This window comes from Pleurodeles waltl, chromosome 12, assembly GCF_031143425.1.
Source record: "Pleurodeles waltl isolate 20211129_DDA chromosome 12, aPleWal1.hap1.20221129, whole genome shotgun sequence".
Classification (NCBI taxonomy): Eukaryota; Metazoa; Chordata; class Amphibia; order Caudata; family Salamandridae; genus Pleurodeles; species Pleurodeles waltl.
In genome coordinates this window covers 688,514,561-688,537,884 of record NC_090451.1, presented here as the reverse complement: position 1 = coordinate 688,537,884, position 23,324 = coordinate 688,514,561, and the positions used below count along the sequence as shown (strand labels likewise).

The window sequence follows — 23,324 nt, the reverse complement described above, 5'->3', positions numbered from 1 at the left end:
AGTCTTCTTTTTCCTGTAGTTACTCCAGATACCAGAAAGTTGTTGTGAATGTCAGAAATCTGAAGTCCTTTGACGAGACAGCTGACCTAGTTGCTGTTAAAAGCTGAGGACTTTGTCGGTGAAATAGTGTGAGAGACCTCCACAGAGTACTGACGAGGCCCAGAAAAGAAGAACTAATGATAGCGTGCTAGTTGGCTTCTCATATATTTCGGAGTTGTTCACTTTCGTAGGGGGCTTCACATGTGGGCGCTGTAGACTCATTGCTGGGGAAAGAAATTCAGATCACTCTGATGTCTTGAAGGAGAATTCATAAGGTGAGGACTCTGCAAGAAGATGTATCCGTAAGAAACAAAGATGTGTCTGTCTTCCTGATGTCTTTCTGAGAATATACATTTTCTTTCTCGAGTAGTGGAGTGTGTTACGGTTCAGTGCCTTGAAGAGTGCACCTGTTTACACAATGTACATTATGCTGTGGATGGGAGTCATTTGGGGAGGGGGGTGAATGGTGGTTCCCAGACACTGTGAGTGTCACTTGCCTACCCTGTGCACAGGAGTGGAAGATTATATCTGGTACTAAGAGAGCATCATGAAACTGCATCCGGCACATGATAACATGAGCACAGGATAACAAGAGAGTGCAGAACCCTGGGGGATGCCCTATCACTCTGTGAGGGACAGAGGCACTCATTTCCTGCAGTTCAGCCAGATGAGAAGGGATCGGCTGCCAGGCTTGCTTAGACACTTTAGCGAAATTTCTGATCCCATTAAAAAAGTTTAGAATTTTTTTGTAGGATTCTACCATGTCTTTATTGCATTTTTTGACAATGATTTCTGTTTTTTGTTCATAAACCTAATACACGCCCGCTTGACGGTGTCGCTAGTAATAAACACCAAGCCTTTCTGGTACTTGATGAGGTGAGGCCAACTAAAACAGATTCGCACAGGGGCTTATTTTTCCCTGCGCATTTCCAACTCATTCCTTGTGAACTTTGGACGTTGTGCATTAAAGGATGACGTTAATGTTTACGAAACAAAAACATAATATTCTAGCCTTTTAATGTCAAGCCTCCCCGGGCCAAAGTCCGGATCCAGATTCGTCCCAACACAACACGGCCCTATTGTGAGGGGAGCCGCACGTCCACCGGCGTACACGGGTTTGTGTCTCCGCCCCGTGTGACAACACAAAGGCCCTCATTCTGACCCTGGCGGTCTTTGACCGCCAGGGCGGAGGACCGCGGGAGCACCGCCGACAAGCCGGCGGTGCTTCAATGGGGATTCCGACCGCGGCGGTAAAGCCGCGGTCGGACCGGCACCACTGGCGGGGTCCCGCCAGTGTACCGCGGCCCCATTGAATCCTCCGCGGCGGCGCAGCTTGCTGCACCGCCGCGGGGATTCTGACCCCCCCTACCGCCATCCAGATCCCGGCGGTCGGACCGCCGAGATCCGGATGGCGGTAGGGGGGGTCGCGGGGCCCCTGGGGGCCCCTGCAGTGCCCATGCCACTGGCATGGGCATTGCAGGGGCCCCCGTAAGAGGTCCCCTAAATGTATTTCACTGTCTGCTGCGCAGACAGTGAAATACGCGACGGGTGCAACTGCACCCGTCGCACAGCTTCCACTCCGCCGGCTCGATTCCGAGCCGGCTTCATCGTGGAAGCCTCTTTCCCGCTGGGCTGGCTGGCGGTCTGAAGGAGACCGCCCGCCAGCCCAGCGGGAAAGTCAGAATTACCGCCGCGGTCTTTCGACCGCGGAACGGTAACCTGACGGCGGGACTTTGGCGGGCGGCCTCCGCCGCCCGCCAAGGTCAGAATGAGGGCCAAAGTGTGTAAGCCTCAACAGGCGTTTTAAGGCAAAGTGAGCACTGACCCAGGGCCCCTGCTAAGGCCAGCTCTGTGCTACAGACAGCCCAGTCCTGATAACCTGGAATGAGTCTTTAACACAGAATGTTTAAAATATCCTTTTCCTTTAATGTATTTTAATAAGGTAATCTGTTGGAGTTTATCATTTTTAGGGAAATGTTGTGTTAACGTTTTTCACCACCGTGCAAAAGCCATAAAATTTTTTAGATCGAAATAGGACCTCAGATATGAGAATTGGGAGTGGCATCAACAAGATTATTTGCAAAAACATTAGTGAGCAGCTGCTGTCTTATAATATTGAAAACACACATTACAGTCTCTGAATGTTAGATGTCAACACAAATAGAATTTGCACGAGTGCCTGTGCAGTGTCAGAGCCGTGGTCAAAGAGGGCATGAAGGAGTTGTAATTAAATGATAAAGTCAGAGCTGTTGCGAACAGGGCCCCCCAAAATATGTTTGGTCTAGCGTCTCCAAAATCCTTAAGCTGTCCCTGTAAATCTTCCTTCTGCAAGGGATCCTGTGCGCCTGTGCGTGATACCCATGCACTGCTTCCTTCTGCAAGTGATCCTGTGTGCCTGTGCGTGACACCCTGCAATGCTCCCGTCTTCAAATTATTCTGTGGGCCTGTGCGCGACACCCTTCACTGCTTCCTTCTGCACGTGATTCTGTGTGCCTGTGCGTTACCCTGCACTGCTTCCTTCTGCACATGATCCTGTACGCTTGTGGCGTTATACCCAGGCACTGCTGTGTTTCCTTCTGCAAGTGATTGTGTGCCTGTGCGTTACACTCGGCACTGCCGTGCTTCTTTCTGCAAGTGATCCTGTTGGCCTGTGCACGACACCCTGCACTGCTTCCTTCTACAGGTGATCCTGTGTGCTTGTGTGTTATACCCTGTACTGCACACTTCCTTCTGCAAGTGATCCTGGGTGCCTGTGCGGTACACCCTGCACTGCCTTACTTCCTTCCTTCTGCAAGTGATCCCTTGTGTTACACCCTGTACTGCTTGCTTCTGCAAGTGATCCTTTGGGCATGTGCATTACACCCTGCACTGTTTCCTTCTGCAAGTGATCATGTATGCCTCTGCGCTACGCCCTGCATTGCCTTGCTTCCTTCTGCAACTGATCATCTGTGTCTGCGTGTTACACCCTGAACTGCCGTGCTTCCTTCTGCAAGTGATCCTGTGTGCTGTGCACTACAACCTGCGCTGCCATACTTGCTTCTGCAACTGATCCTGAATACCTGCTACACCCCGCACTTCGTACTTCCTTCCGCAAGGGATCCTGTGGGCCTGTGCGTGACACCGTGCACTGCATCCTTCTGCAAGTGATCCTGTGTGCCTCTGTGTTACACCCTGCACTGCCATGCTTCCTTCTGCAAGTGATCCTGTGCGTTATACCCTGCACTGCTTCCTTCTGCAAGCGATCCTGTGTGCCTCTGTGTTACACCCTGCACTGCCATGCTTCCTTCTGCAAGCGATCCTGCGTGCAGTGGCAGGAGCATTAACCCTTTACACACAGACGCTGCCCAGACCCTGCAGCAGATGCATTAACCCTCTAGGAACAGATCCTGCATAGGCCCGCAGCAGGTGCATTAACCCTCTGCATAGGAGACGCTGGCCAGACCCTGCAGCAGGTGCATTAACTCTCCGCACACAGATGCTGCCAAGACCCTGCAGCAGATGCACTAAACCTCTGTACACAATCGCTGCCCGGAGCCTGCAGCAGGTGTATTAACCCTCTGCACACAGACGCTGGCCAGACCCTGCAGGTGCTTTAATTAACCCTCCACAGACAAACGCTGCCTGGCGCCCCACCCTACATCCGGACTCACTGGCGAACTGCTGCACGGCAATGCCGATGGAGGTGATCCAGGACACGCGGCCGGACAGCTCCTCGAAGTGATGCACGAACTCGACGAAGAAGACGCCGAAGGAACGGATGACACCGAACACCAGCGACGTCTGCATGAAGGCGGCCAGCACGATCATCCAGCCCCATCCGCCGTCCGGGGGCTCTGGGTGCACGCGGGAGGCCATGGCCGGTACCTGCAAGGGCAGAGAGGAGGCGAGAGGTCAGACCGAGCCCATTGGCCCTGCTCACCCAAAGGGTGGCAAGGAAGAGCGATGTTTGATAGAAATGCTATGGAAGAGCACAGGCAGCCATACTGTACAATTAAAAGCAAGTTATGCAACATATTCTGAGGCACTATTGTCTGTTTTGTCATTTTAACACACGAGATTCCAGTGCTATAAAAAATATAATTTTTAATAAAAGAATTATACATATTCAACAGATCTTTGTTTGGAACGTTGCTCCCTCAGTGTCCTGTGAGATAGACCCTGGCACACACAGTGGAAATACTTCTTTCCTCCTCCCCATGTCCAACGAGCCCGCCTTCACCTGGGCCTGTTTTGGGCTGGCCTCACTGGGCTTCATCGCTTGTTACTTGCCTTAAAGTTTACGCAAGCACGGTTCCCTATAGTACAGCTGTTGCATCAGCGGCGCATCACTGGAGAAGGTGGGACCTAGAAAGAGTGAGTGATTCTCTTTTCAAGATGGCCGTGATGCCACACTTTTACATTCTAACAACGTGTCTTCATTAAGAAAAAATCAGTCATGAAACTGACTAATATTGAGGGCAAGTTCAACCTATAACATGCACCCTATTGACTTTCCTTCAATAAAAGCAGGATATGATGAGACCTTCTGATGTAATAAAATATATAAGCTTCCTCATTAGACACCTTATGTACATATGCAGCCATATGCAATTTAATACCATTTACATGGCACCTGTTTAGATTTAGATTCATTTGTTTCCAACCGAAAGTAATAATTTGGTTCAGCACTGTGTAGTCCACATGGTGAGTAACAGAAATATATTACATTATTTATGCACTAGTATGAAATGCTATCCATAGGCTACATGTATGAACATTTTGGAACAAATTCGACAAGTATTTTTGCTACCTATAAAGACTTTAAAAAACCTACCTGAGCACTAAAATGTTGGTTCGTAGCTGCCAAGTTTCCCAGGTCCATGTGTGACTTGTTAGTCCTGTCCGTTTTTTTTTCTCCTTAGAAACCTGGGACTTGTTTTTTTGGTCTTATTCTAGAATAAATAAGATTGCAAGTTCTAGAATTCTAAGAAAAAACACAGGACTGGACTATCTAGTTACGTTTGGATCTGGGAACCTTGGCAGTTATGTCAATGGTTCTTAAAAATCCAAACTGTAGTAGTTGGCAATCAGACCTAACTAATGGCAATTAAGGAGATAAGTCGCATATTGCAACTCACTTCAATTGGAGGCCATCACAGGAATGTTGGCCTGCTGGGGCGAGCAGACGATCATGTATGTCACTACCTTTCAATAAAGCCAACCTTTCTGGATGCAGCCTGTTATCCTTAAAGGAAACATGACCACATTTAAAAACAAAAGTATTTGTTATTTGTTTGTTTAAGAGTTGACAGTGGCCTCCTGGACTCACTGCCTACTTTTCAAAAAACCTTTTTTTTGTTGTATTGACAAACAGGAACTGATCACAAATGGACCCCTTCCTGTTGCGAATACATGCAAACTCCTTTGAGGCAGTGCTTTAAATGGGCCGGTACTCTCCGGTACTGAGTACCGACACTTTTTTATTTTGAGAGGGAGAGTAAAGGCATTTCTCAAGAAAAACGTAATACTTTTAATTGGAGAGTACCAGTACTTCTCAGAAACAAGCAGGTACTCTGATGGAGAGTACCTGCACTTCTATTTTTCCATTTGAAGCACTGCTTTGAGGGGTAGGTAAACGATCAATGTTCTGTGACAAGATTTCAGTTGCAAAACACTTGATACATAAGATACTAATTCAGCATTTGGAAGGAAGGCCTAAAACATGCCCCTTCAAGATACTGAACCGGTATCCATTCAGAGTCCTCTTTCAGGAGATAGGAAGCTTTTCAGACTGTTCAAACATGATTCATACATAAGAAAAAGCATTTTAAACAGTCAAAAATATTTAAGTGCGGCGCATGTAGCCATATGTGCTATCAACATTTACAAGTGAGAATGGCAGAGGGTTAATAGGTATTAGACCTGACAGCCTTAAGGTGGTCACCCCTAACTTTTTGCCTGCCTCCCTCCACTTGTTGGACACTGTTTTTGCTGGTTTTAGGACTCTGCGCACGTTACCACTGCTAACAGTGCTAAACTGCATATGCTCCCTTCCTTTAAACATGATGACATTGGATCATGCCCAATTGGATTATTTAATTTACTTATAAATCCCTAGTAAAATGCACTCTATGTGCCCAGGGCCTGTAGATTAAATGAAAGTGGGCCTGCAGCACTGACTATGCCACCCACTTAAGTAGCCCCTTAACCATGTCTCAGGCCTGCCATTACAAGGCCTTTGTGTGCAATTTCACTGCCAATTCAACTTGGCATTTAAAAGTGCTTGCCAAGCCTAAAACTTCCCTTTTCCTACATATAAGTCACTCCTAAAGTAGGCCCTGGTACTCCCTTGGGCAGGGTGCTGTGTAGATAAAAGGCATGACAGGTAGCTGTGCAGTTTACATGTCCGGGTAGTGTAAAACTCCTAAATTCATTTTGCACTGCTGTGAGGCCTGCTCCTTTCATAGGCTAACATTAGGGCTACCCTCATATACTGTTTGAGTGGTAGCTTCTGATCTGAAAGGAGTAGGAAGGTCATATTTAGTATGGACAGATGGTATTACAAAATCCTGTGGACTCGTGAAGTTGGATTTAATATTAATATTTTAGAAATGCCACTTTTAGAAAGTGAGAATTTCTCTGCACTTAAATCCTTCTGCGCCGTACAATCCATGTCTGGCTAGGTTCAGTTGACAGCTCCCTTGTGCATTCAGTCAGACAAACCCCAAACACAGGATGCTCAGCCTCACTTGCATACATTTGCATATGGAATTGGTCTTTCTGGGCTTGGAGTGTGGAGGGCCTGACACTTACATGTTAAAGGACAGTAGCCTGCCCTCACACAAAGGACTGCCACACCCCCTACTGGGACCCTGGCAGGCAGGATTGAACTGAAAGGGAACCTTGTGCACCTCTAAGCCACTCTTTGAAGTCTCCACCACTTCAACTGCACATTTGGGTATTTAAACAGGGCCTCTGCCCCTACCAACTCAGACACTTCCTGGAGCAGAACCCTGAACAAGAACCTGCAAAGAAGAAGTGCCTGGCTGCCCAAAGGACTCACCTGACTGCTTTCTGAGAAGGACTGCTGCCTTGCTGTTGCCCTGCTGCCTTGCTGCTCTCTAGCTGTACTGAGAAGTGCTCTCCAAGGGCTTGGATAGAGCTTGCCTCCTGTTCCCTGAAGTCTCAGGACCAAAAATACATAATTCCTGCAAGAAGAATTCACTGTGCAGCGGAAATTGATGCAATGCCTGTAGAAAACGACACACAGCCTGAATCGCGGTGAGAAAATCACTGCACGCTGAACCGGAATGACGCAGCCCGACTTCGCAAGGAGATGATCGACGCAGCGCCTGCCATGCAGTAGAAATTTCCACGCTGCGCCCACCGGAGCGACGCTGTCCCTGTGACTTCGGCTTGCTAGTGCCAGATTTCAATGCATCGTCCTTGGGTGTCCGAAAACCCCGCAACCCAAAGAGGACTCCAGTCTATGCACAGCCTGCTCTGCGTGAAAAAATCGACATCCCATCGCCTGTGTGCGCCGGAAAAATCGATGCAGACCCCCCTGTTTTCCACCCATCTCCTCCTCTGCAGTTGCTTGCGGAGAATTTGAATGCAAACCAGGTACTTTGTGCTTGCAAGAGACATTTGGTGCTTTTAAAAGACTAAAGACACTTTATATCATTTTTACAGTGATATTTCAACATATACTAATTGCATCTTAATCGTTTTGACCTGCTTCTAATCAGATAAATATTATATATTTTTCTAAACACTGTATGGTGTGTCTTTGTGGTGTTCTACTGTGTTATTGCATGATTTATTGCACAAATACTTTACACATTGCCTTCTAAGCTTAGTCTGACTGCTCAGTGCCAAGCTACCAGAGGGTGGGCACAGGATAATTTGGATTATGTGTGATTTACCCTGACTAGAGTGTGGGTCCTTGCTTGGACAGGAGGTAACCTGACTGCCAACCAAAGACACAATTTCTAACAATAGGTAAGAAGAGTTGTTTTTTTTACATTTTGGTAAGCTTGATTCTAATTTGTGCTGAGCTCTAAATACAGCTTCTCCTGCTTTTTTTCACCATTTTTCAAACAACATTCAGAACAAGGACATTATGGAGATTTTCTTAAGGTGTCAGTCTTCCTGGGTCTTGCCAAACATACCCGATGAAATCGGTGTACCTCGCCTCTCTTACAAAAAAGCTGCTCTTGCAACAGTCAGGCTTTTACTTAGTTTTCTTATTTTTTTTTTCTATTCTGGTGATGTGTCGTGAGTCACATGCGTTTTCATGGCGCTACAAGTTTTTGCATTGTAAGTCTTAATACATTAGCCTCTTACATTAAAGAGTCGGCTGCCTTTTAGGTGAGTTAGGAAGAGATTTCTAAAAGCTTGACGAAAGAGCAATGTTTTGAGGGCATTCTGTACTTAGGCCCTGTTGGTGAGGGTGCCAAAGTTGTCTGTCTCATGACGCATACTCCTGTTTCCATAGGGACTGAGTTCTGTATTGCACAGAGTTTACCGCACCCTTTAATTACTACGTGCAATAAGGCCTGCCTTCTTCGTTAAATTTCAACTGATCTAAATGCTGGAATGTAATGGGGAAAAACAGTACCCGACCTGCAGATTTGGCTGTAGTAGGAACCAAAGACAGCATATCCGAGGGAGAATGATTTTGTTGGGTGCGATAAATGGACCTACCACTCTACTGGGCACTGATAACAAGAGCCTTATAAGTCAGCAATCAGTTAAAAAGGAATCACATTTTCTTGGGGATAAACTAGTGCCTTAGATTGAACATGGAACACTTCAGTGCGACGGTTATATCCAGATGTGGGCCGTAAGCTCTCACTCTGCCACTGGCCTCAAGCTACACACCTTTCATCAGGAAAACAGATTGCCTGCCATTGTGTTGTGCTGGTATGCGTTGGTATTTATATAGCACTTTCCTGACCCTGTAAGGCCCAAAATGTAAACTTGATTGTAAAGTACATAGCTACTCTGTATGGGTCATTTGTATAGCTGTTCATATGGCTTGCGAGCTCATGTAGCACTATGAAGTACCTTTTTAGGTCGAGCCTAGGCAACACGCATGCGCTGTCTGGAAGACCTGTTGTACTGAAGAAAGGACTTTGCTTCCGCCCGCTGCTATTGGTTTAGTTCAGTGTTGCTCTTCTTTGCTGCCTCCTAAGTGGTTCACGCAGTGATACGTCACTTCCCTTTTCATAGAAGAGCACCGCTAAACTACAGTTTACTTCTACTTGCATTCTTCTCATGTATTGCTGGTGCAAACTCTTTTTTTAAAGAAATTGTTGCAGCGCAGCATGCCGCTTTATCTTTAAGCATGGTGGCCACCTAGACTTTTGCAAGTACTTAGAGCGTCAACTTGTAGTCAACATCGAGACTCGAACCCAGTTCCTCAGAGCCAAAGCCGCCTGCTCTGGCCTGTAAGCCACTCCTCGCCACATCCGCTCCTTCCTCTTGCTGCTTTTCAAATCCCCTCCCAACCACCATTTCTCCCTATTACAGACCCCCATTCCCCTCCCCTCACCACACTTGTTTTTTTTCTGCACGCCGTGCTTTATCTTTACAGTGAGTGCCAATAGCTCTAACTATTGTTCTTTTTTTCCCTTGTGCTTGGCTGATGTCTGAGCAAACTATGGGTTCTGGGGATTCAGCTGAGTGTTTTCATCGCGCTTGCACAATATCTCAGAGTAGGTTATGTAAACTCTGCGTGGACTTCTGTCGAGAAATATCCAATTTCTACTGTTGCTGGAGGGGATTACTGTAGGACTACTGTTCTCACGGCTGGTTAGTAGTTTGCTGCACTTCCTACAAGGTACTTGGAGCTGCTTCTTTGTTACTTCCACACTGCCTGGACTGTTCAACAAGGCCGAAATGTTTGTTGTGCTTGTTTGTGTTCATTGCGTTTCGTTTTGGAGAGTTCAGTTTTCTGTGTTTATCTGTGCAAGGCAATGAAATAGCTGAGAGATGCAAACCTGTGGACAAACACATTTCTGTAGTATTTACTTTGGATGAATGTTTAGGATTCAGTTAAGCATGCATATTAATTTGAACGGCAACTGTGAAATATCTGGCAACATTCAACTTTAGACCTAATGATAAGCATAAGAAGACAAAGGATGTTTGGGGTGTAAAGCCAAAAAAAAACGTACATTTTGTTATCGAAAACAAATAGATGCTGGCTTGATTTAAATATCCCCAGTGTTCCTTTGGTGATGCAATGCTAACTGAGTTAGTTGCACATGGGAATGCAAGATGGGTCATGTTTCCATGTACTTAATGCTTTTTATGAGGTCTCCTTTTCATATTTGGGTTAGCTGAAGCAAAGAGAGACCGTAAATCCCAGAATGTACTGGTTACTTAAAAGAAAATCCATATCTGGGAATAAGGTGTCCAGTTGTCTTGGAGCCATCTGGGAACCCTAGTTCTCTGTGTGAATTTAGGAAAGGAGACTCAGCCGTGTTCCCATAGTTGATAATTTGCACTTGATTAATCATTGAAAGGAGTATATTTTCTTAACGTCAGGTGTTTTGATTTATAAAGAGGAAAGAATGTCAAGAACTAGCCAGCAACATAATGAGAGACCAGGATAAATAAAGGTTAAACTTTGCACACTCCAGTTTTAACACAGAGCAATGACACGATTGTGTCTGCCAGGCTTTCTTCACCATTGCTAATATCCTTTCTTTGTGTGCTTTGTGCGTTGGCTGCTGTGGTTTCATATTTAGGTCTAGCGGTGTTTGTGGCAGGTGCTGTTCAGCACAACACGCTCTTTCTGTCTAGATCATCTATGGGTCCCCACACTAGATTGGGGGGAACCCCAAAATAATAGTATAAATAAATATAAAAAAATAATGGCAATATTTTCATTTTTGCTGCAGTTAGAGGAAGAAGGCAAATGGAAGGGCTGTAGTTATATGCAGGGCCACTGGAATTATATGGCACAGAGAACCAAATTATGTGGCAGGGTTGACCAACTTATGTGGCAAGAAAAGTTCAGTTATGCAATTAAAAAGCCTATAGCTCTAACTCAAGCAAATGCGAGACCTGTTGCATTGCAAATGCTTGTTGGTTTTGTATTCGACATTTTTAATTTTAATGAGGTTTCCAGTGATTAATGTCACTTTTGCTGATTTGGGAATGTAACTGTTCCTCTAGCAGTATTGGGCACCTTATATTGGTTTGTCACACTTTTAAGGAAAGGATGAATCCTACTCGTATTAGTAGGGAGGAGAAGAAACTCCAGCTTTTGAAGTGGTATTTTTCAAAGACAGTGAAGCAGTCGATCAGTGAGAACTACAATGTGTCCCCGCCGGCTACGGTTTATTTTCTCTTCAATAGTAAAATCGATGTTTCTGGTTGGTTTCAAGATTGCTATGCACTAATATTTACCTATTTAACTGCTATAGTGAACATGCATGCCGTTTATTCCCCTTTTATTTTTTTAAAAAACCTGTATCACTGGAGAATCTTCTGGTCTCAAAGTAAGACGACATAATTCGTGGTTAATGGTTACTCGTGAGCACCTGGGGGAAAGTGTGGTGTCTGGAGGACACCAGTGAGGTGCCCCTTCCCATCAGGAGCCGCAGCGTAAACACCTCTGACGTCACCTGCACCACTAGGAGGGCACCGGAAGTGACGGCGTGTACTAAAAACACATCGGCTAGTCCATGTCCTCTTAACTCGGTTATATCCCGGTACTTGATGAACGCAGAGCCGGCCTTTGAAAGATAGACAGCGATTCTGGCGCCCTTGCTGATGGTAGTGCTTTAAATGAGGCAGCGGCGACTGGACCCCGAACCTCCCCCCGCACCTACATCAGTCACAGTTTAGCTGCCTAGTGCAGATGATGGTTTTGTTGATATGTCAGCAGAGGTGAGAGGGTGCACGGAGGGCAAGGAAGGGGGCTGAAAGGGTTATAATGAAGGACCAAAACCACTTTAAGGTGACAAATCAGACAGAAACGAACAGGCAGGGACAAGGCTGGGGCAAGATGAGCGGGGCGCTGTTGTAGGCATAATCTTAATGCACACACCTCCATGCGCCCCTCAGAATATTGGCGCCCTGGGCCGGGGCACAGCTCGCCCATTCTGAAGGGAACCCGCATGCCGTGTAGGGTGTGCGCGCCACTGCCTGATGGGCACAAGGGCAGCAGGGGCGCCGCGTCGGGCACCGTGCCCTTACACTGTAAGCAAAAAAACAAGTGTCACCGCCAAAACGTTTTTGATTACTTGTGTGTCCAAGCGTGCGAATGCGATTTCTGGAGATATTATTCTTAGAGTTTTATGGGTGGGATTAAAAAAAAACAGGCCTGAACCACCTCATTAGGGTTTTCTTCCAGATATATGTTGCAAACTGATGCTTCGAAATACCAGAGGGTTTGCTTAATTGAAAAATACACAGAAGTTGCTGTGCAATGCCTGGGGGCGAGCCACCTGCTCGCCCCACCTGCGTCCCTGCATCACCATTCATTATTGGGAAATCCTGGCTCTGGCCTGCAGACGGCTGGGGTTGTAAAATCCAGGTCTGCAGGCGGCTGGGGCTGTGAAATTCAGACTCTGGCCTTCAGACGGCTAGGGTTGCAGGGACGTGCATTTATGTAATCTGCCTGTATGGCAAGGAGCTGGATGTAACAAGCGACTGCCTGGGCTGCAACTACCAGCGACTGGGGTTGTCACGAACTGTGGTGGGTGCACTGTGTTATACATAAACTGCCCCAGGGTAAGCCATAGGCTACTAGAGTCTGACTCTTAGTAACCTCACCTGCACTCAGGCCTAGGTGGTGGTGGTGGTAGTTTGTGGTGACTTTCAGTGCTGTATCCAATGCTTTGGAACGACGAGGCCTCTCCACGCTGCCTCGCGCCTCAGCAATGCTATCACAATGAGCTGTGTACTCACATTAATTATAGCAAACTGCTTCTCTTACAGGAGGCAAGGACCACCGACCTGCCGCTTGCCTACTGAGGTAGCCTAGGTCACATTGGCTTACTACAGACAAGAGGACACCTCACAAGCCCATACAGGTCACCTGTGAAAGAGAGAATAGGGACTGATGATCAGTGTTATGCCTGGCACTGGTGTGTACCAGAGCACACTCTCCTTGAATGACCAGATCTGTGTTCACACTGCAAAAATATGTGTCTTTTTTTGCCAGCACATAGACTGACTCATGTAATGAGTGCATATATGTGTGACAGTTCAGCTGTGAAACATGGAACAACAGCTTAAGCTGTATGAGCCGCTCCACCCTTGAAATAGTGTGAGTGACCTTAGAAGGCCGATGCATTTATAGACTTCACCCAACCTGAGGTGGGCGCCCGAGGACCCCTGTCAGAGGGTACAGTGATGATGAAGAGACACGCTGGCTTACAAGAGGGAATAAAAAAATGTCCTAGCTATCGTAACGGAAAGTTTCAATTATATTAGGACACAGAGGGGAGGTTTCTGTTGTACTTTTTTCACATTATTAACAGCAGCCATTTTAACCAGTAAACAAAAGACTTCACTTCCCATGAACCTTGAGAAAAAGTCAACAACACAAAATGTCCAATCAGAAATTATAGGACCAACCACACCCCCATCCCTGAGGTTGTTCCATTTCCTGGGTGAGGCATGGTTATCTCGCCCCAACACAGATATTTATCCCAATGTGTCCCCATGTTGGTAATATTGCGCAGCCACATGCCGATGTAGAAAGGTGTATTTGGCTTTACTCAGGCATAAAATATTGGTCTGAGTAACTAAGGCACAAAATATTGGGCTGAGCAACTGAGTAAATATTGGGCTACGAACTGTGGTTCAGAAGGGCCCTTATGCCGGTCTATAACCTTTACTCTCATATGGATGTGGTAAGGAGCATGGAAAGGAGGCTCATACATCATGATGGCGCTTTCTTAATAGAGTTTCTGTGTTCTTTGTAAAAGTGGGTTCAAAAAACAGTTTCTCCAAAGTGTCTCTGTGAGATCCCAGCCACACAAAGATTTCAAGGTAGCACAGTAGTGATGTCAGTGCTACAGAACTTGATGTTTGCAAACCATCCACATCCCTCTAACAAACCCGCCGTGCAAAGGAATTGCTGATCCAGTTGCCTTTACACTTGCTAGGAGCTACACTGAAGATAAAGACAAACTAATGCCTCAATGGTCAAACACATAACTCAACATTAGAAGCCACCTATATGCTCAGGTGAAAGGGCAGCTACCTAGTTATCTTTTTGAAAAGCTAGAGAATAGGCATAGCGGCCGGCAGATGTCTTCGTCTTCTGGTTGAATCCAGTGCCCACCAGCCCACACCTGAACACCATCAAAACAAGATCATCTTACCTGTTGTATTACCCTCAGGTTGACACCAGGTAGATTTCTTAAGTCCCAAAAAGAAATTGGAACATTTATGGGGAGATGGAAAACTGCCAAGTACCTCACTCCTCCAGCCAGAGTTATAGTCTTAAGGGCAGGAGGGTTAAGAGACAGACAAATACTGCCAAAGAACCGTTTATCTGCAGGTGATGCAACAGACCCTTGCCCTGAACCCATATCTGCGCACACCGTCAAATATTTATAGGTTGCATTATAGTATTATTTACTGAATACCATTCATCCACACATAACTAGAATAAGACAGATTGTAAGTAGTATGACCAGCTCAGCAAGTGAAATCCACATTAGGTGGAAGGTCCGATAACCCACATTGATTTCATCACACGTAATTAACCAATTAATCTAATCCTTACCTAAGTTATTTATTGCCAGCTGACTAACCACATGGATATATTAGATCATAGTCATATGGCAAGTCATGAACAGCCTCCCTGTTGACCGTATTATGGCCCCATGCCTGAAGGCAGAACTCAGTAATTCAGCACCCAACCAGCAATCAGTTCATGTGTCTAACTTTACTGTAGATTGGCGAGATAGGACATGTGCTATGGTAAGATTGTGCTAGTGAAACTTATGCAAGTGTCAGTTGTTGGTTGTAGAGTTTGGTTACAATGGCTCTGTTGGTAATACGGCTGATCTGTTCAGAGCTGCTGACTGAAAGTTTTTGTTTATCGAGAGGTCGGTTATAGAGCTTTCTGAATAGAAGCTGTCTCATATACAGCTATTAGAGATAGAGCAGTTTGATGCTAACCGAGCTGTTGGATATAGCTGTCATGACAGTTCTAGAGCTGTGATAACAGAGCTGTCTGTTACTGGGCTTCTGTTTTAATAGAGGTGGCTATTGAAGAAGCATCTTTTCTAGAGCGGTCTGTGGTAATAGAAATGAAGCTAACTGAGCTGTCGGTTGTAGTTTTACTAGAGGTGGCCCTTCCAGAAGCGTCCTTTCCAGAGCTGTCTGTTATAATACAACAGATGCTAACCGAGCTGTTAGTAATAGTTGATGGCGGTTAAAGAGATGTTGGTGATAAGGAATGGTTTCTTACCTGTAACTCCAGTTCTCTCGTAGGCGTATTTCCATGATAGTCATAAGCACTGAATAGTTCCGCGCGCCTGCGGGAACCCCGGAGCACTGTTGTGTAATATATTCTTAAGTGCAATCATCAGCTCCTTGACAAAAAAGGTCTGTGAAAAACACTTAAGAATAACAATGTGCAGCCTATGTGAACGGCTACACAGGCCAAATTGTTAGAAGAAAAAACAGTTGTAGTGTAAATTCACGTTTAAACCTCAATTTATTCTATAAATACATAAATAAATACATTCTCATATTTTATTTACACCTCTCATGAGAATAAAACAATGTAGGGCAGTGTAGCCCATAGGCTGCCATTATACAGAATGAAAATAGAGCTGTGCCTTTAAGAAAGTAAAGTCTTCCTGTTTCCCATCATGCACAGCAAAAGGCAGTTGCCTCAGTTCTTTTTTGGAGGCTAGTAACCTGACATGAAGAAACAAAACATTTGTTGGAGTACCAACCTCAATAATATTCATGTTCTATGTCAACTCCACCGGGGAGGAGGGAGGGTTGCTTATGACTATCATGGAAATACCCCTACGAGAGAACTGGAGTTACAGGTAAGAAACCATTCCTTCTCTCGTAGGGGATTTCCATGTATAGTCATAAGCACTGAATAGAGTAGCAAGCTCATCCCCATAACCGCGGTGGAGTAGACATAAGAATACTGAGAAAACATGAATCATGCAAACAAATTCTTGAGCAAGGCCTGTCCAACCTGCGCATCTGCCCTAGCGTCTGTATCAAGGCAGTAATGCTTAGTAAAGGTATGGACCGTCCTCCAAGTGGCAGCCTTGCATATTTCTGCCAAAGGGACATTTCTCATCAAGGCTACAGTAGCTGCTTTCCCTCTGGTAGAGTGGGCTTTTGGCCTACCACCAAGGGATTTGTTTGCTAACTGATAACATAACATTATACATGAAACAATCCACCTGGATAAAGATTGTTTAGATGTGCCCAAACCTGTTCTGATTGGGCCATAGTTAATAAAAAGCTGTTGTGATTTTCGTAAGCTTTTTGTCCTGTCCAAGTAAAATTTCAAGACTCTCTTTACATCCAGAGAGTGCAGAGTTCTCTCAGCAGGAGTAGCTGGATTCTGAAAGAAAGTCGGTAATGAAATTGTTTGGTTCACATGGAAGTCGGAGACTACCTTAGGTAAAAATTTTGGATGAGTTCTCATTACCACTTTCGCAGAATGAAAAACCGTGTAGGGTTCCTGAGCACAAAGGGCCTGGATTTCGCTGACCCTACGCGCTGAAGTGATTGCCACCAGAAAAGCAGCTTTCCATGTGAGATGCTGCAGCGATGCCTTATGTATCGGCTCGAATGGCGGCAGCATCAGACGTGATAAGACAACGTTCAGTTCCCATGGAGGAGAAGGCTTTCTAATGGGAGGAAAAACCTTCTTTAAACCTTCTAGGAAATCCTTAATAATCGGAATCCGAAAAAAGGAAGTTTGTGAAGGACTCTTTCGGTATGCCGTTACCGCCGCCAAGTGAACTTTTATTGACGACAGTTGTAAGCCCGATTTTGCCAAACTTAACAAGTATGGCAGGATAGATTGTTCTCCACAGGAAACCGGGTCAATGTTGTTGTGTAAACACCAAATGCAGAATCTCTTCCACTTGCTTGCATAGGCTGATCGTGTGGAAGGGCGCTGTGCTTCCTTCAGAATTTCCATACAGTCCTGAGGTAGGTTCAAGTGTCCATATTGCACTATCTCAGGATCCATGCTGCCAAACTCAACGATGAGGGGTTGGGATGAGATATCTGCCCTCTGAACTTCGTGAGAAGGTCCGGACGATATGGTAGCCTGATGTGTGGTTTGAGTGACCGGTGAAGAAGGTCTGGGAACCACCACTGGCGTGGCCACTCCGGAGCAATTAGGATCATTTTGGTCTGAGCATTGGACAGCTTCTGGAGGACCGCCGGAATCAGGGGAAGCAGTGGAAAAGCGTAAAGAAATGCTCCTGACCAGCTTATCCATAGGGCATTCCCCAATGTCCCTGGATGGTAATATCTGGAGGCGAAGTTTTGGCATTTTTTGTTTTCTGGGGTTGCGAATAGGTCTGTAGAGGGGGTACCCCAGAGTGCGAAAATGGAACGAACAACGTCGTCGTGTAGCACCCATTCGTGGTTCTCGTCCATTACCCGACTGAGGGCATCCGCTTGAACATTCTGGATGCCGGGCAGGTGAGTTGACACTAGCGACAGGTTCCTGGCTAGAAGCCAATGCCAGATTGTCTGAGCCTCTCTGGATAAAATTCTGGACCTGGTGCCTCCTTGTTTGTTCACGTAGTACATAGTGACCAAGTTGTCTGTCTGGAGAAGGAGAGTTTCCGTTCTCAGAGAGGGAAGGAAGGCTTTGAGCGCAAGGTGGACTGCGCGAAGTTCCAGCAGGTTGATGTGATAGAGACTCTCTCTCTGTGACCACTCGCCTTGGACTCGAAGATGTTCCATGTGCGCCCCCCATCCGAGCAGTGACGCATCTGTTACAATGGTTTGAGATGGAGGCCGTTGTTGGAACGGAATCCCCACCAAGAGATTGCTGGGTAAACACCACCACTTGAGGGATTGTAGGGTGTGAGGAGAAAGAAGGACTTTGTTCTCCCAATCGTCCCTCAGTTGACACCACTGATCCTCCAGACTTTCCTGCAATGGTCTCATATGGAGGCGAGCATTGGGAACCAGATGGATACAAGACGCCATCGAGCCCAGTAGAGAAGCTATTATTCTTGCAGTGGCTTGAGGTCTTTCCTGCAATTGTTTGCACTTTTGGAGAATCGATAACCGTCGTTCCTCCGAAGGAAACACCTTTCCTAGCCTGGTATCTACAATGGCCCCTAAGTAATGCAACCTCTGAACAGGTGTTGCTGTAGATTTCAGGAGATTGACTTGAAGACCAAGTTTTTGCAGCAGTTGTAGAGTCCATTCGAAATGTTGTTGTGCCTCGAGACAACTGGAGGCCTTTATGAGCCAATCGTCTAGATAGGGGTAGACGAATATTCGCTGTTTCCTCAAGTGAGCGGCTACTACCGCCATGCATTTGGAAAAAGTTCTCAGCGCTGATTTTAGGCCGAAAGGTAGAACTGCAAATTGGTAATGGCGTTTTCCGACGGTGAACCTTAGGAATTTTCGATGTTTCTTGGTTACTGGGATATGAAAGTAAGCGTCGCAAAGATCTATCGCACAGAGCCAGTCGCCCTGACGTAGATGTAGGTAAATTTGGTGTAAGGCTAACATCCTGAATTTTTCTTTGCGAATCCATTTGTTTGCTGTCCTCAGATCTAAGATGGGACGAAACTCTTGTTTGTCTTTTTTCGGTACAAGGAAATATCTCGAATAAATCCCCTTCCCTTGTTGGCTGATGGGAACGGGTTCTATGGCTCTTTTTTGCAATAGGATATTGACCTCTAACTGTAGAGCTTCGAGATGGTGGTTGGCTGTTTTGGGTGGAACAGATGGTGGAGAACTGGTGAATCTGAGAGCGTAACCATGTCTCACAATATTCAATACCCAGGCGTCTGTTGTGATGCGTAGCCACTCGTCCAGATGATTTGAGATACTTCCCCCTACCGGAGTGGATAACGGAGGAGGGGGAAGCAAAGATTCAGGGCTTAGACGTGGGAGCCTGTCGAGTTGCCTGAGTTTGAGGTGTTGAACGACCCCTTGTCGACCTTCGCTGAGTGGAGAAACCCCTTTGATGCTGCTGTTGTTGCTGCTGCTGGGGGCGCGAAGACATCCAGTGTGGCGACTGATACCGGTGGGTGAAAAGTCGTCGTTGATATGGCCGGAAAACCTTTCTTTGTTCTTTCGGTCTTTCCATGCCTACCGCTTTCAGGGTATCTAGTTCAGCCTTCATTCTAGCCATCTCGTCATCGGCATGAGAACCGAACAAGGTGGAGCCCGAGAAAGGCAAGTTTTGTATTCTCTGCTGCGCTTCAGGTTTGAGTGATGTAAGTCTCAACCATGCATGCCTTCTGAGCGCTATCCCGTGTGCATAATTGTGTGCGGATAGCACCGAAGAGTCAGCTGCAGCACTTATAATTTGGTTAGAAACCATGGCTCCCTCACCCACAACCTCCAGGAAATCTTCCCTTTTATCCTTAGGAAGATGTTCCGCAAACTGCATTAAAGAGACCCAGAGGGCACGGTCGTATCGCCCTAATAACGCAGTAGCGCTGGCTGCCTTCATCGTGACGGCTGCAGTAGAACATACTTTTCGTCCTGCAGCATCTATCTTTCTGCTCTCTTTATCTGGAGGCGAAGAAGAAGACGGTGAGGTTGAATGCAGTTTCTTTGCCGCTACTATGACCACCGAATCAGGTACTGGGTCCGACCTCAAGAAAAGAGGATCTTGTTCTGGTGGACGATATTTTTTAATAAGTCTGGAAGGAGCAGACTTTGTTGCGGCCGGTGCAAGGAAAATATCCATTGCTGGTTCAAGGAGACCTGGAACCAGTGGAAGCAAAGGTCTGGAAGATGTCCTGTGATGCAAGGTCTCGAAGATCACTGACGTCGATGGGGCAGGTACCGCCAGCGGAATGTTCAGCTTGGTCGCCCCTCGTACTAAAACCTCCTGGAACGTATTCACATCATCTATGGGGGACACTCTCGGGGACGGTGAGTCCGATAGGGTTGGAGAGTAGTCCCGTGTAGACGAAGAAGAACGCCTGTGATGTGAATGCTGAGATCTCTGTGATTCATGACGGTGCCGAGAGGAAGAAGAGCGTCTAGAGGAATGTCCCGAACGTCTTACAGACCGCGTTGGAGTCCTCAAAACAGACTCTGAAGGAGGAGCCGGAAGAGGCGCCGCAGGTGTTACCGGCGTCTGTGGCAATGGTGATTGTCGAGGAGAGAGTTGTGGAGACGCTGGAAGGAGGATGAGTGAGGCCGAGGATTCTGAGGTTGTATAAACCCTTCTAGGTCTTTTTGATTGTCTCGACGTCGACACACTCCTCGACGTCGAAGTACGGTGACGGCGAGTGCCCTTCGCCGTCGATTCTTCTCGCCGTTGAGACTCTCTCGACGACGACCTTCGACGTTGTGAACGCCTACGACGTCGAGCACGCCTCGACGTTGATCGGTCTCGCCGTGTCGACGGCGAGCCGGATTCAGATCTCCTCGACGTGGAACGTCCTCGCCGTGTCGACGGCGACCCAGATCTCGACGGCGAAAGTCCACGCCGTCTCGACGCCAAAATCGTCGTCGACGGCGAGCGATGTCTCTTTCTCGCCGGCGAACCACTCCTCGACGGCGAGCATGTTGGCGCCGTTCCTTGCCTCGACGTCGACGCCCTCGACGTCGTCGGAGACCTGTGCCGTTTTTGAGCCGGTCTGGTCGGAGTTATAGAGGAAACAGTGTGAGCCCTGGTAGAAGACTGACCTTCTCCTCGCTCTGTGGTAGAATGACCACTTTTCCTCCTGTCCTCTTTCGCCTGGAGTCGGATCTTCTCCCTGTCACGAAGGGTCCTTCTGGAGAAGGTTTTGCAGATGTCACACGACTCCGGTTTGTGGCTGGATGGAAGGCAAATTATGCAGACCCGATGTGGATCTGTTTTGGCCTTTTTTCTGCCACAAGAAGGGCATTTGTCAAACAGTGAAGGCATTTCTGAAGTAGAAAAACCTCAAAATTCTGTCAGAATCTAACAGAAAAAAATAGAAAATGATCACTCAATGTTAAAAACGTCGAGTGAAATTGAAATTCAAAAGATTTTAAATGAATTTCTGTCACAAAAGGATTTTGTGAGGTAGAGCTCAATGCTTCAGGGTCCTGTCAGAAAGGAGCCGGAAAAAAGAACTGAGGCAACTGCCTTTTGCTGTGCATGATGGGAAACAGGAAGACTTTACTTTCTTAAAGGCACAGCTCTATTTTCATTCTGTATAATGGCAGCCTATGGGCTACACTGCCCTACATTGTTTTATTCTCATGAGAGGTGTAAATAAAATATGAGAATGTATTTATTTATGTATTTATAGAATAAATTGAGGTTTAAACGTGAATTTACACTACAACTGTTTTTTCTTCTAACAATTTGGCCTGTGTAGCTGTTCACATAGGCTGCACATTGTTATTCTTAAGTGTTTTTCACAGACCTTTTTTGTCATGGAGCTGATGATTGCACTTAAGAATATATTACACAACAGTGCTCCGGGGTCCCCGCAGGCGCGCGGAACTATTCAGTGCTTATGACTATACATGGAAATCCCCTACGAGAGAACAGAGCTGTCTGTGTCAGAACTTCTCTTTAAATAAAGGTGGATCTTCGAGAAGCGTCCTTTCTAGAGCTGTCTGTTGTAATACAACTTATGCTAACCGAGCTGTTGGTTATGGTTGAGATGACGGTTAAAGAGCGGTTAGTGGTAAGAGAGCTATCTATTACAGAGCTTCTGTTTTACTAGAAGGATTAGTTACTTACCTGTAAATCCTAGTTCTCTTCCAGGGGTATCCTCATCAAAGTCATAAACATTGAATATTCCCGCTCTTGTGCGGAGACCCCGGAGCATGTATAAAATACACACATATAAAGTATGAAATATGCACGAAAAAATATATATATAGCATTTTTAGTAGACATATCTTTCATACTAAATTCATATATACATGTGTAAAACAGCAATGCAGACTATAATCATAAACAAGCTAAAATGCTTTATTTCTATGGAGTTTTTTTTTTTTTTAAACATTATAAAATTACAAAAGAGAATAAATATCCACCCAAGCCCCCAAAACTGGGCTTAGGGAAACAAGCAGCAGCAATATCTAGAGAAAAAAGAGAAAAACTACATTGAAAAACAATGGAGCATTCTTAGCCAATAGGCTGCATGCAGGTTAACACAGGAGAACCATAAAAACTTTGGCACCGTGCCTTTAAGACCCTGAGCACCTCCAGTATCCCACCATGCCTCAGGGGTGAAGGAAAGGTGACAGTTGGTTCACAGTTAGGTCAGTACTTTTTTACGGTGACAATCTGTGAAACTGATTCGAAAGACAGTCTGTCCTGCACTTCTAGGAGACGTGCGTCCGGGGAGGAGGGTGGGTTGTTTATGACTTTGATGAGGATACCCCTGGAAGAGAACTAGGATTTACAGGTAAGTAACTAATCCTTCTCTTCCAGGGGATCCTCATCAATAGTCATAAACATTGAATAGATTAGCAAGCCCATCCCTAAACTCTGCGGACTGTCTAATAGAAGTGCAGGAATAGATACGTATTATGCAAATAAATTTCTCAGAGAGGCCTGCCCAACCTGGGCATCTGCTCTTGGATCTGAATCTAAACAGTAATGTCTAGTAAAAGTATGTACAGACTTCCATGTAGCAGCCTTACAAATCTCAGAGATTGGGACATTGTTAAGGAGGGCAGCAGTAGCCACTTTTCCCCTTGTGGAATGCGCTTTAGGCCTAGCTAGTAATTGCTGGTAAGTATTAACAATACAAGAAACTATCCATCTTGATATCGTTCGTTTAGATGCTGCCTCTCCTGTCCTCAAATGACCATAATTTACAAACAAGTGGTTGGAATGTCTAATCGATTTTGTCTTATACAAATAAAATTTCAGCACACTTTTCAAGTCTAAGGAGTGCAATGCTTTCTCCGCCGGAGTCTCCGGATTGGGAAAGAAAGTCGGTAAAGATATAGTTTGATTGATGTGGAATTCTGACACCACCTTCGGAAGGAAAGATGGGTGAGTTCGCAGAACCACTCTATTGTTGTGAAAAACTGTGTACAGTTCTTTGGAAGACAAAGCCTGAATCTCACTGACCCTCCTCGCGGAAGTAATGGCTACCAAAAAAGCCATCTTCCACGTAAGGTGTTGTAAAGAG

At 46.0% G+C, this 23,324-nt stretch overlaps 1 protein-coding gene across 5 annotated transcripts in view; it reads right to left on the bottom strand.

The window, feature by feature from the left end:
* The window catches only part of LOC138266823 (monocarboxylate transporter 13-like), a 355,804-nt gene that overhangs the window by 114,224 nt on the left and 218,256 nt on the right, over nt 1–23,324 (bottom strand). For all 5 annotated transcript variants that reach the window (XM_069215495.1, XM_069215493.1, XM_069215494.1 and 2 more), the window contains one exon: nt 3,690–3,903. In XM_069215495.1, coding sequence (XP_069071596.1) covers nt 3,690–3,903 — 214 coding nt within the window. The remainder of the gene's footprint in view (nt 1–3,689; nt 3,904–23,324) is intronic.